Here is a 13155-nt window from a genome sequence, read left to right as displayed (position 1 = left end):
TAATCTTTGTTCCTGCAAAGGCAATGCAGTGAGATGAGGACGCTAGAAAACAATGAAAATTTCTTTCAGTTAAAAAAAAAATCAACACTTTAGAAGCAGATTTTTCTTTATTTTTATTGTCTTAATTAAACATTTTTATTTTTATATATACATTTATATTATTACACATATATACAATAAACTACCTACAGTAAGAAGAACCATGGCACAATCAGGAATTATATAAATGTTATGTTCTTAGTGTTTGGCTATTTGTGTTTGACAGCCTTGAAGAAAACATCTTTCCTATCAACAATATCAAGCTGTTATAAAGTCAGTCCACTCATAAAAGGAACTGGGTAACATTTCTTGAACAATGATCAACTGTGCCTAGAAGCCACCCTCACTCTGAGTTTTCCATGGTGTTAAATAACACATGTGCTTCAAATTCTGACTGATCATCATGCCTAATCTCTGTATTTTAAGGCAGGGTCAAGACAGGAGTAGGCTTCTCAGATCATGGAATTACAAGCACAGTCCATGCTTGTTGAGATATCCTAAATTAAATATGTTTAAAATTGTGCCTGTTTATAATTTCACAGTGTTTCTATTTGTTGAATAAAAAAAAAAAAAGTGACAAGGGACTTGGAATTTCCAGTGTACTACAGTACCATTGAAAACAACATATTTTAGTGAGAGCTACACTGCTTGGGACTCTGAATGCAATTACAGGGCAAACGTGGCAGCCTGATACTACTACTTACGTCAATAATGCCAGCAGTAAAAAGCAATAAAACAATTAAGATTTAGATAGATACTTAGTTCCTCTATATTAGTTACTTTGATCTTCATAACCTTTGAAGTATCTATTATTAACTATCGTTACTTTGCTGATGAGAAAATTAAAGTTAATAACTTGAAATACACGCCTGAGTTGTCAAAGCCAGTAAGAAATTTCATGTAAAGAACTGTGTACTTTCAGATAATTGGGTAATAATCACAGCCTTGAGGTCATAGCCCCTGTATTAGCTTGTCTTTGCCTCGTGTTAAGCACCTAGCATTAACTGCTTAAAGGTTACAACCGTCATTTGTGCTATTAAAAATATTTTTGACTCACTGCCTACTGAACACACAGTGAGATTGTACTTCATGGCTCTTTCTATATTGAGTAGTGCTATGTGATCTGTCTTGGCCAATGAACTGACACCAACTCAACACTAATAACAGCAACAACAATAGTAATGAGGATAGTTGCTTCTGAGCCAGAAAGGATAGATGGAAAACAAAGTGCATGTTAGTGTGTTATGAGGGATATAGTGACAATGTCACTCTCACTTTCATTAGTCAATCATGGGCCTCCATGTTCCATTCACATGAACTCAGATAAGCTTACTGTATCCCTGTGCATGGTACATACTGCACCTTCTTAGACTCCCGCAAAGAACAGTAACACTGTTCACTAAGCCAGTCCATATTTTGTTCTTTGTAATGTCCAGGCTATGTAACAGATGATGAACTGATTACTTGTAAGCCTATGGTGGCTCCCGATGCTGAAAATGTGCTTTTTGATCAGATGTTATACTATGTGCAATGCTTATATTGAGAATTTGGTTAATCCATTCACAGTGATGTCAGAAATTTTAATGATGGCGAATGTACATTCATATCTAGAATGTGTGCGTTTTAGTGAAAACGACTACTCTGTATGCAATCCTCAAGAACAGAAGTCCAATGTAATCAGTCTCCTGCCAGATGGGGGTGCTGGCTTTTGTCCCATATACCAGTCATGTTGCCACAGGAACGATATCATTACTGATGTGTGTTGTAGGCAGACTAGACATGCAATAGTAGAATCAGCCAGGCCAACATTGGTGAAAGAATGCCAATATTACTGACCTGCACATGAACTCTGTCATGGGAGAGTTATCCCAGAGTGCGTAATTCTTTCTACCTTATCTGTGAGTCACCTTTGCAGTATGCACTCTTCCTGTGGGATGTTTCACATGCTAAAATACCTTAGGTTATAATCATTCTGAAGAGTCCAGCCATATACTTCCTTCAGCTCCCTTCACCAATGTGCCTTTCCGTTCTCTGGCAATCCAACCCTACTATGTGCAACTAGCCATGAATTGATGTAGATGTATATTTCTAGGTCTTTCTCTCTCCAGGCAGAGTATACACCCACAAAGCATACTAGAACAGGAGTTCTCAACCTATGGGTAGTTGCCCCTTTGGAGGTCGAATAACTCATACACAGAGATTGCCTAAGAGAACCAGAAATATCAGATCCTTACATTACAATTCATACCATGGAAAAATTAGTTATGAAGTAGCACCATAAGCATTTTATGGAGTGTGTGGGGGTAACAACAACATGAGGAACTGTATTAAAAGTTTCCAGCATTAGGATGGTGGAAAAGCACTGTTCTAGAAGCTTTGCCTCTTAGGATTGACCTTCATCACTGTCCTTAGGTTTAGCTCTGAATGTCTATCCTTTTCTTCCTTATTTCAATTGGCATTAGTCTATTATGAAGAATAGCAATCATGTGAATAGTCCAGGAGATAAAGGGAAAAGGCCGAGCCAGTACTTTCAATGCTATACCACTACTCAATGTGTTGGACATTGTTGTTGTAAAGGCTTCAGCAGCCAATAAGAATTCCTCCATTAAAGAATCCTGTGACAATCCCCTTTAATGGAAAACAAAGAATTCAAGAGTCAAATGGAACAGCTACAGGGTGATGTACAATATGCACTGGCTGCCCAGAGGCTTCCCTCCCTTTCACGGCAACTCTAGTCCTAGGTACCTGAGTTATGACTGACGTGTATTTTGCATTAAGCTGGGGCTGAGTATCAGAAGAAAAAAGGTGGTTTGGCTGTTGGATGGGAAAAGCTGTGAATTATTGTAGGATTTCCCTCTTTTATCTTATTGTCCTCCTCTTTATCTTTGATGACCAGGATCAATATGGGTTTCCAAGTTTAGAAAACTCCCTTCCTTGGGAAACTTCAAGATACCTCATGACTCTGGTCAAACATGGGACAAAAAGAGATAGAACAGTGGGACCATTTTTATGAAAATTGTAGGTATGTTCTCCAAAGAAACAAACAAACAACAACAACAAAAGCAGAAAACAAAACAAAAATACAGTGCTGACCTCAAGGACATCAGGGTCCATGGCAACATATGAAGGTGGTCCAGCTTCTTAGAATCAGGCAATAGTGCCAAAAGTATTTGCATCAACTCATATGGCTGTGATCTGTGTATCTGTCATTTGTTCTACTGACCTTCTGAGTCTGCTTTCTATGTTCTCTGGGTAACTCTGTGAGTCACAGTATCATTAAGAGTTGCCTGGTTCAAGTTTGGAAATTGGAAACCTCAGACTTTTCTCCATAGGTGCAGCGAGATTAGAGATGAAAACATAAATTGTTTTAATAACTTGCATTCTTTGTAGAACTTAGCAAAGAGTCATTTTGAATAAGTATGTCTGGTAATATGCTTTTGTAACATATTTCATGGTTCTCAACCTAAAAATTGCTACTTTTTTTTTTATAAACGAATATAAGACACACGCATGAAGCACACAATCTGTATGATAAAGCCATAGGAGAATTTGGCACCAGACTGCCATTTTACAAGTCTTACTGCAATTGATGGGACTATGGATAATTCCTGGAAGACAGTCAGAACACAGTATTTTGGGGACAGAAGCTATAAGGCAAAGAAACAAATTTGTATATTGAAGTGGCCAGTGGTGAGGCTGGATGCTTTGTCGGTCATATCTTGAAACAGATGGCAGGCTCTTGAATAGTTAAAAAGGAATATATTAAGGAACTGTCTCATAATCAGAAATAAAAATATTTAAACTGGGAATCACTTTTATCCGTCTTTCCCCTCCCCACTTTTCTTTTCTTTTTACATTGTGTCTTCATGTGTTAAAATTAGCTGGCCCCAAACTGGAAGTCCTCTAGCCTCTTCCTGCCCTGTGCTGAAACCACAGGCATGCACTACTTGGCTCTTATACGAATGTTCATTTTCTTACAGATTTTAAGGAGAGAAGAAAAACAGTAAGACTGAAAGGAATACATTTTAAAAAAAAATGAAGCTAGCTCTAACATATATCAATTTGTATTCAATTTTTCATTAATTTTGTATCTATAAAAAATAAGCAATAAACAAACAGCTAAATAGTTTCAGCTTTGAACTGGCAGTAAGAAAAAGCATGCAAGACAGTTTCTTTCTCCTTGCAATACCCAGGCCTGCTGGCAGTGCTTGGAGCTTGGAAACATTCTTGCACATTACTTTAGGAAGACTTCCAGGAGAGAGTTACATTAGAAAGTAGCTGAAACTAATTTTTCAGCCTCAGCTTCCTTGACTTGACAGTAAAACTATCACAAAGTCCAATCACTGGGTAATCAATCGAAACCAGGAAGTTCTGGTGTTTTTTATTTTTGCATTAATCTTTGTAAAGACAGACTGGAGGGGAAGAGGGTCTCAACCCAGGAAAAGGGCACCTTTCGGTTCAAGAAATAAAGCTGGGTCCGCTGGTCCTGCATCCAGATCCTGCCACCTCACACACAAACCTGGTGGCCTTTAGCCTTGTAGGCGCGAGAACGCCACCTCCTGTCCTCAGAGTCTCCGTTGCCTACCCTGGCAAGGTTGCTAGAGTCGGGGACCTCACGCCAGGCAGCAGCCTGGAGCCAGGTTGGAGGGATTCTCAGGCCCGGCTGCACTCCGCCCAGGCCAGCCGCCGCGGTCTCCCGCAGTTCCGCGTCTGCGCAAGGCCGAAGGGGCAGGAGCTGGGCTGGCCGGGGAGGCGCAGGGCGCCTTGGGAACCAATGGGCGCGCGCGGGGAAGCCGGGCTGGCTGAGGCGGCCGGCTGGGCGCGCACTGTCGGGATGGATGGCGAACGCCTGGCTTCGGGCTCCTCGGAGCTGGCAGTCGGGGAGAGCCCGCGGGGCGGCGCCCCGATCCCGAGCGGCAGCGGTTCCTGCAGCCTGCTGCAGGCCAATGTGTTGGATCTGGACGAGGAGGAGGATGACCTGGAGGTGTTCAGTAAGGTGAGGGCAGGGGACATAGCAGTGGCCTTGGCGGGGGCTGTCTGACCAGGGAAAGTTCCAGGGTGACTCAACTCCCCGACAGATCCGGAGCTGGGGACAGTAAAACCAGACTGAACCAGCCGCTCCCTCCTCAGCACTTTGACCTTACTAGTGGCAGTGCCAAGGTTTAGGGAGTCTGAAAAGTTCTGATTCCCTGCCCTCGCTTCCTCTTTCCATTCTTCCTAGCTTGACAGGACATTCCTTACCAGGGCGGGTGGCTTGAAACTGCTCTTTCCTCTCAAGGCTTCTTGACAATCCTGACTTCTAGGAGAGCTAGTGACTTAGTGTAGGGAAGTGATTTTTGGTTTATTGTTATGTGTGAATGGGAGAGTTGAGTCACATCCTAAGTGAGTCTGGAGACCTGTGACCATTAGGTGTAGAAATACTTTCAGCAGGAAAGCAAGAGAGTAGGAGAAAGCCCCTCTTCCACCTGCAGAGCTATGACTTTAAGCTGGGCAGTTACTCTAGTCCAACCCCCAGCTGCTGTGGGCATATTTCCTTCCCATTTGCCTTAGAAACCTTAGCCTCAAAGGCACTCCCTAGCTAGTGTAATCATTGGACAGAAAAGGATTTCTGGGGCGCGGTTAGTGGAAGCCCTGAGCCCAGTGGCAACATGGTATCAATGACTGAGTCCTCAATAGTTACATGTTACCATGAGATGTTAAAACAGTGTACCTACTTAAAACTGCCACACAGAAAGTAGCAAGTAACCCACACATTGGGACTCCAGCCCAGAACTCAGAAACAGCATATAGCACCCCTTAGGGCCGGTGGAGTGCTACACCCAGCTGCCTTCTAAGTAGGCAGGTAGGCAGATGGTGTATTACAGTACTGTCTACTAGGCTTTTCTATTTATTTAGATTATAAAACTGGAATTGTTTTATGTTTAGTTTCAATACTACTTTAAATTTTTAATTAATTTTTATTTGCGCGCATGTGTGTGTGTGTGTGTGTGTGTGTGTGTGTGTGTGTGTGTCTGTGTGTCTATGTGCACATGCCATTGTGCACAGGTGGAGATCAGAGCATAGACTGAATTCTGCCCTCTCCTTCCACCACGTGGGCTCTAGGGGATTGAACCCAGGTCATCCGGCTTGGTAACAAGCCCCTCTCCCTATGGAACCATTCAGTGTCCCAACATTCCTTCCCGCCATTACACACATACTTGATGTTTAGATCAGTGTGGAACTTACACAATGAAGGGTGTGGTGTTGAGATTGGAGGTTGTATATCAAGATCAGCTGGAATTGCTGTAAACTCTCCAGGCAGCCTCTTTCCCCTCCCTAGAGAATCTGTCTCAGGGAGGCCCTGTGGTCAGAGATGCCTCTGAGATGGTAGAGCTGTTTGTTTGCTTAGGTCTATGGGAATGCTGAGGATGGCCGGAGTTATAGATGTTCTAGATGAGAGGGAAATGACAGGCTGCAGGCATGAGCCCATTTGAATGGATATTCCTAGTAAGTGGCCTAAAGCAGTATCAACAAGGGTACTCTCCCCTCAGGAATCCAGCCATTTGCTGAGGGTTCCTTTTAAAGGACATTATTGGAAGCTATACTCTCCTCTTGTTGCCCTTCTGGTGGATTTGTAATCTTTCACTAAGATGGCTTGCCACATCTCACACGTGTACACTTGCACCTGCCCTCCTTGCTGCTGCACAACTTCGTCTGATCCCTGCCTAGAGAAAGTTAGGAACTATTCCCTTAGAAATTGAAAAGTCGGGGTGTGATAACTGGTTGCAGTCTAGAAGGGTAGAATGCTGGGAAAACATCCGGTTACTCCCATGCTTTCAAGGAGTTAAAGCTTCCAACTGTTAGCCACAATGAGGCAAGCACAATTAGGAAGGAGGTCGTTGTACACATTCTTTCCAATATTCTTCTTCAGCCTGCCTCTCTTTGGATCTCTGTGATTATCCAGCCTTGCCTGGGATTGGGTCTGCCTAGTATACATGAAGCCAACTCTCACTGCCTCTTAGTACTTTAAGACTCACAACATTCACATTTATAGTCATGCTTTCTCCTTAGACTGCTGGTGAGTATAGAACAGATGTCCCTTCCAGAATCAACCACAAGAATAAGAACTTCAAATTACTGAAACATTTTCCTTCCAGAATATATTCCATACGGATGGCCCGTACATGGTCTTCTGTAAGATTCTCTAAGCATTCTTAGGAAAAACATGCACTATCTGTTTCTTCCTATCATAGCCTTGAAGCATAGATGCCAAGATAGGACAAACAAGCACTAAGTGGTAGCATATATCAGGAGGAGTGAAAAGAAAAACAAAGTGAGGGCTTGAGCTTTCAAAATTTCACTGAGCAGTCATTGATCCCAAGTGTAAAAAAAACAAAACAAACAAAAAAAGCTTTGAAAATGCAGCAGGTATTGACTTAAATAAATAACTAAAGGAGATGAGAGAACATAACTAATTTTTCAGCCTCAGCTTCCTTCACTTGACAGTAAAACAATAAGGTGAAAAGAAAAATTATGTAAATGACAGCAATCATTTGAAAATTGCCTTAGAACATGACCACAAAGAGAAGAAAGGAAAATATTAACCAATTCTCTACTTTTTTGCATACATAGACATGGTGTGTGTGTGTGTGTGTGTGTGTGTGTGTGTGTGTGTGTGTGTGTGCATGTTTACATGTGTATATGTACTTGTGGACCTGAGGTTGACTTCAGTTGTTTTCCATGGTTACACTCCACCATATACTTTGAAGCAAGGTCACTCACTGAGCCCAAAGCTGGTGTTTTATCTTCTCTAGACTGTGAGCTTGCTTCAGGGGGATCCCTTTCTCTGTCTCCCATGTGGGAATTAAGAGGCAGGCCACTGCCAGCCCCACCCAGCCTTGTACTTTGGTTCTAGGAATCAGAGCTCTAGCTCTTATGCAGTACAGCAAGGACTTTACCTGTTGAGCCACCCTGCCAGATTAGATTCTCTCTCTCTCTCTCTCTCTCTCTATCTCTCTATATATATATATATATATATATATATATATATATAATGCTCTTATTACATGCCATTACATCTAGTTAATTTTGAGGATTAGGATTTATACCTCCAAATAGAATTAGTAAATATGACTTTAAATAAATAATAGACCAGGGCTGGAGAGATGCCTCAGTGGTGAGGAGCACTCAGTGCTCTTGCAGAGCACCTGAGGTCAGTTCCCAGAACTCATGTGGGACAGATCACAACCACCTGTAACTCCAGGGTATTCTGGCCTCCATGGCCACTCCATGTCTGCACATGCACAGGCACATATATGTTCATGTGAATTAAAAATAAAATAAGTCCTTAAAAATGGACCATGAAGACACTTTAAAAAATAAGTCCCAGGAGTAGTCCTAGCTCAATCTCTAGCAAGGCCACGGAATGGATCATTTTGTGTTTTGTTTATAACCTTTGGGAAGAAAGAGCGGATCAATAATGCCAATATGTATTCTATGACTATGGAAAGCTTAAGATTATTATATGGCAGACCTCCCAGGCATAGCAACTGAACATGGCATAACAAGATATAACAAGACTATGGGGAAGAGGAGGTAGTTGGGGAAGGATCGGGAGGAATAGATGAAGGGGAAAGCATAGTAATGTATGAGAAAAGAACAAAATAATAGTAATAACAACAACAACAATAGTAATAAAGAATGCTTGCTTATTCTTCCAAAAAAATAAAATATGAAAAAAAAAGATTATTATATGGGTAAAAAGATGTTTATTTTGGCAAGGTTTGAAGGAGTATCACATTCTTTAAGAAAAGGTTGTTTTGGAAAGATAACTACTAAGATAATCACTCTTTTAATCACTATTATGGAATACCTAAGGCTAAATAACTTATGAATAAAAGGAGTCTACTTACCAGTTTATCGGCTCAGCTGTGGAGGGGACCTCCTGTGAATGCTATCCTATGGATGGAGTACAGGGGAAGACAGGAACTATTATATATCCAGAAAGGAAGCTGGAGGAATCAGGAAAGTCCCCAGTCTTGTTTTATATTAAAGACCCTCTTCAATGAAGCAAGTCTGAGTCCCATAAGTACTCCTTTAAGTCTAGAGACCTCCCAGTAGATCCAGCCATCTTTGGGTTCCACCACCCCAGTAACCATACACTGACAAATATGAACCCTGAAAACAAAACTGAGAGCATATGAAAACCACAGAGTGGCAAAGGGACATACTATACTAGCCAACAAGTCTATCAAGTATTCATATAATTAGAAGAGACTTGAGCTATATATCTACATGTATACCTATCTATATCTGGAAATCTGTACATTTCAGGTTGGTTTTCCCAATCTTTGTTTTGTGTAAGATGAGCTATCAGTCTTTACTCTAATAAAATCCAGAATTTATTTTTAATGCTTTAATTGAGATATTAGTGCAGGGATAAATTGTAGAATGTTTGGTCTGCATTAAGGAACAAGTAAGGGCCAGCGACGCACTTAAAGTCTGGTAGGAACAAAAAGCCTCTAGCATTACTCTGCTCTGCTGTTGAAGACCAGAGTTGTGGAGGAAGGGCCAATTTCCTGACAGAGAAACACAGCTACTGCCAGCAGGGGTGTAGCCAGGTAGGGAGACAACACAGAGCATGCTTTCTGAGTCCCCTGTTACCTTCCCTGGATAGCATGCTTATGTTTTACCCCAGGGAAGCTGCCAAGGTGAGATTATCATGGGGGCAAACCTTCTAGTATAGAGCACAGTGATAGATAGAGCCTGAGGCTGAAAATGAAGGATAACTTGGTTAGACCATACATAGCACCAAAAGGTAGCGAGTGCCTTCAAATAAAGATTATCATTTTCTATCTTTCATTTCACATGTTCATCTAGAATGCAACCTACCACTCTTCTATCAAGCGCTGGGATCTATGTCTTTCCTGCAATCTCTAGGTGGGAAGGGTATGGCCATCTTGACCAATATGGTATGATGGAAATAGTGCTGCACTACTTCTAAGGCCAGTTCACGAAAGGAACCATGGTGTCATTTTTGCCCAGCGGGCCACTATCTGAAAAGTCCTTCAGACTTCCTTCAGACCTGTTATCCTGTCAGCAGCACAGCAAAAGGGCCCCAGTTGGTAAGATTACACTGAGGTCTGTGTTCCAGACAGTGGCCCAGCCAGAATCTCAGGTGCCATGCAGCACTGGATAACATGGGAGAAGATGTCTGTATTGATTGATTTCAGATCCTGACATCCCTGTTGTTTCAGTCATCTATTCCTCCTTAACACCAGTAGGGAAGACTCAAGCCATCACTGCTGCATGCTGTTGGGATTCCTGAGCCAGTAGACCAGAGCATAGTAAAACATAGAGTATATTATATATATAATAAATATAGATATTGAATAACTGTGTTTCAGACTGTTACATTTTGGATATTACTTACTTATTTTGAGTTGGTGTATATTGAATTAATGGCCTTATGCATGTAAACCAAGTATTCTACCAATAAGATGGCTATATTCCTAGACAGTAATTGATACACTTTGGGATGATTTCTTGCCTAGCAGTAGCAACTATAACGATTACCAAGTTGGTGCAATGTCACCAACATTCCCATCTTGACAAGTTTTATTAGTAGTTTTGGGATCAGGCTGTGTCATTTAATTGGGCTGAATATTAGTTAATGAGGAAGGTTCTAGTAGTCATTATAAGTGAAGATACAACCAAGGCATAGTGTTCGTGGTCAGGATCAGAGACCATTGCCTGTATTTGAAATCCTGGCTCCACTGATTAGAAAATTAGAAAATTGTTTCTCTGGGGAAGGACACTGAATGGCTATGACTCAGATGAAGACAAACAGTAAATATGAGGATTAAATGAATGTCTCTGCCCCCTCTTTCCCTGAGGCCTGCTTCTGTATTGGGTCTCAGAAAGATGCAAGCAGAGGGTAAGAGCGAGGGAGAGAGGGAAAGAGTGGGGGGGATGAGGAGAATGCATGGCTGAAGAGCTGGTCTAGAACTATTTATATTCCACCCACTGGAAATCCCACTCTGTGCAGTCACAGCCCTCTTTTATGCGAAGTGCTCTTGTGGATTATTTCATAAGAGAAGGAAGGAAAGAAAAGTAAGAAATCTCAGCGTTCTTTGTTTGAGATAGCATTTGCAATCAGTTATAATATTAAATATTAACTTCACACTCAGTTGACTGAGAACTTTTTATAGGACTGCTTTATGGGTAAGTATTTCATATGGATTTTGGTGCCTGGAAGATCAATACATTCAAATACCACAGCACTGGATCTAAACAAATATCGTTTTTTCAAGGTCACAAGGAGTATTGACTATGCTATTACCTGAACTGCCTGTGGGCTCCTCTGAGGAGGTTCCACCCTCCTACTTCAACAAGGGCTTGGGGAGGTATTGCTAGACCTGTGTCAGAAATGACAAAGAACTACTGTCTTACCTCCAGATGTGGGTGCTGTGTGCATTCTCTGGAAAGCTGTATTTAGGTAGAGCCTGAGAAGTTGTTGAGGCTTATTTCTGAACCAATACCATCATCTTCTGGTGACACTGGAGCTTACAGTAGTTTTGTTACATCATTGCTCTCTCCCCTACCCCTCACCCCCTGTGCACTCTGAAGGAGAATAGCCATGGTACTTACTGAGGTTGTGTTTGGGTGACCATGACTGTGAAGGAAGTCTTCAGAAGAGGGAAGATACTTAAGCTCAGGAAATACTTAGGCTTATTCTTTACTCTTTATGAAGAACTAGTGTGGGCTGGGTGAGTTAAGTGTTTACAATATGAGGGTCACAGCAGGACTGTAGAGCCAAATATCAATGAAGTTTCAGTTAAAGTTGAGTTTTTTAAGTGTTTGTTTCCAGGGGCAAGAAAGGCTTCCCCAATGCAAGCATAAGCAGGCGAGCAGACACAAACACAGAGCAAGAACATTGGGTGGTTTCCCCAATGCAAGCGTTAGAGCTCTGAAGGAAAAGGTATCCTGGCAGTCTGGAGCCAAGGAAAACCACAAAATCACACTGCACAACAACCTCACATAAGAGGTTTATCAGAGGGCAAAAAAACCCAGGAAGAGAACTAAGCAGAAGAAGACAGGGTTTAAGCATGGTATCTTGTTGGGTGGAGCTTTTCAGGGTGGCCTGGGATTAGAGGGACAAGTGCAGGGGTTAATGTTTGTTTTATTTTGTTTCATTTTGCTTTTGTTCCTTTCTCTTGTTTGCTTTTTTTGTTTTGTTTTGTTTCTCTGTAGTGCATGGCCATTATCCTGCCTGAGGGCTAGGAACCTAAGGTAAGTCTGGGAGTTGAGGCCTGGCCATTGGAACTCCTCAGGGGGAGGGCCTGGCTGGTCACTCAGGTAGCCTATAGGTGGAGCCTGATGGAGGCAGTTTCCAAGGTTCACAAAGGTTGTCTGCCTAGTGCAGGGAAAGCTGGCCTCTGCTGATGGGGGTGGTGTGAATGGCGAGTAAAGTTTTCTTGCTGCAATTTCAGAAATGAGAAGGATTATACAGTGCCAGTCTGAGGCCTAAAATGTCACTAAAATGTTAGTAAAAGCTGGGTGACTAATGGTCCCAGAGGAAATCAAGGTGTGACTGTTGAATTGAACTTTCTCACCAGTAGGAGGGGGTTAGAATGGAATTTTAATATACTAAGTTAACTGGAGGAGCACTGGAAAAAAACAAAACAAAACATAAGTGATGATCCTGCCCATTCCTTCAATTTAATGTCCATGGGAAGAAAGATCCTTCGATTCACTAATTCTCAATATGGCGCTTTGCAAGCCTGTTAGTATTATTATTGTTTTTTAAGCAAAGAAGGATTTATTTTGGCTTACAGCTCAGGAGGGGACACAGGACTTTAAGGTGGGAAGACATATTGGCAGGAGCACAAGGTGGCTACTGTGATCATTGCCTCTGCAACCAGGACATTCAGAGCAATCTGTTCTCTCTCCCATTTAATTTCCTGCTGTTTGTGTCATGGTTTCTGAGGAATCCAGGACACAATGACCTGTATTTACCTTGCATTTGGGCACTACTTACTCATATCTGCCCATATCTCAGAAATAGTTCTGTCAGTTCTATCTTTCCCTTCCCCACTTTCAGTTAGGTGTGTGTGTGTGTGTGTGTGTGTGTGTGTG

General features: G+C 41.9%; 1 protein-coding gene across 1 annotated transcript in view; it reads left to right on the top strand.

Moving 5' to 3' along the window:
• Window positions 1-4847: 4847 nt before the first annotated feature.
• Window positions 4848-13155, top strand: part of Snx7 (sorting nexin 7) — a 93268-nt gene continuing 84960 nt past the window's right edge. Inside the window, exon 1 of the mRNA XM_051165994.1 lies at window positions 4848-5035. Within this exon, the coding sequence (XP_051021951.1) occupies window positions 4874-5035 (162 nt within the window). The 5' untranslated portion in view covers window positions 4848-4873. The remainder of the gene's footprint in view (window positions 5036-13155) is intronic.

Source organism: Acomys russatus, chromosome 23 (assembly GCF_903995435.1).
Source record: "Acomys russatus chromosome 23, mAcoRus1.1, whole genome shotgun sequence".
Lineage (NCBI taxonomy): Eukaryota > Metazoa > Chordata > Mammalia > Rodentia > Muridae > Acomys > Acomys russatus.
Note: the sequence above shows the minus strand (reverse complement) of the source record. Positions and strands in the feature narration are given on the sequence as shown.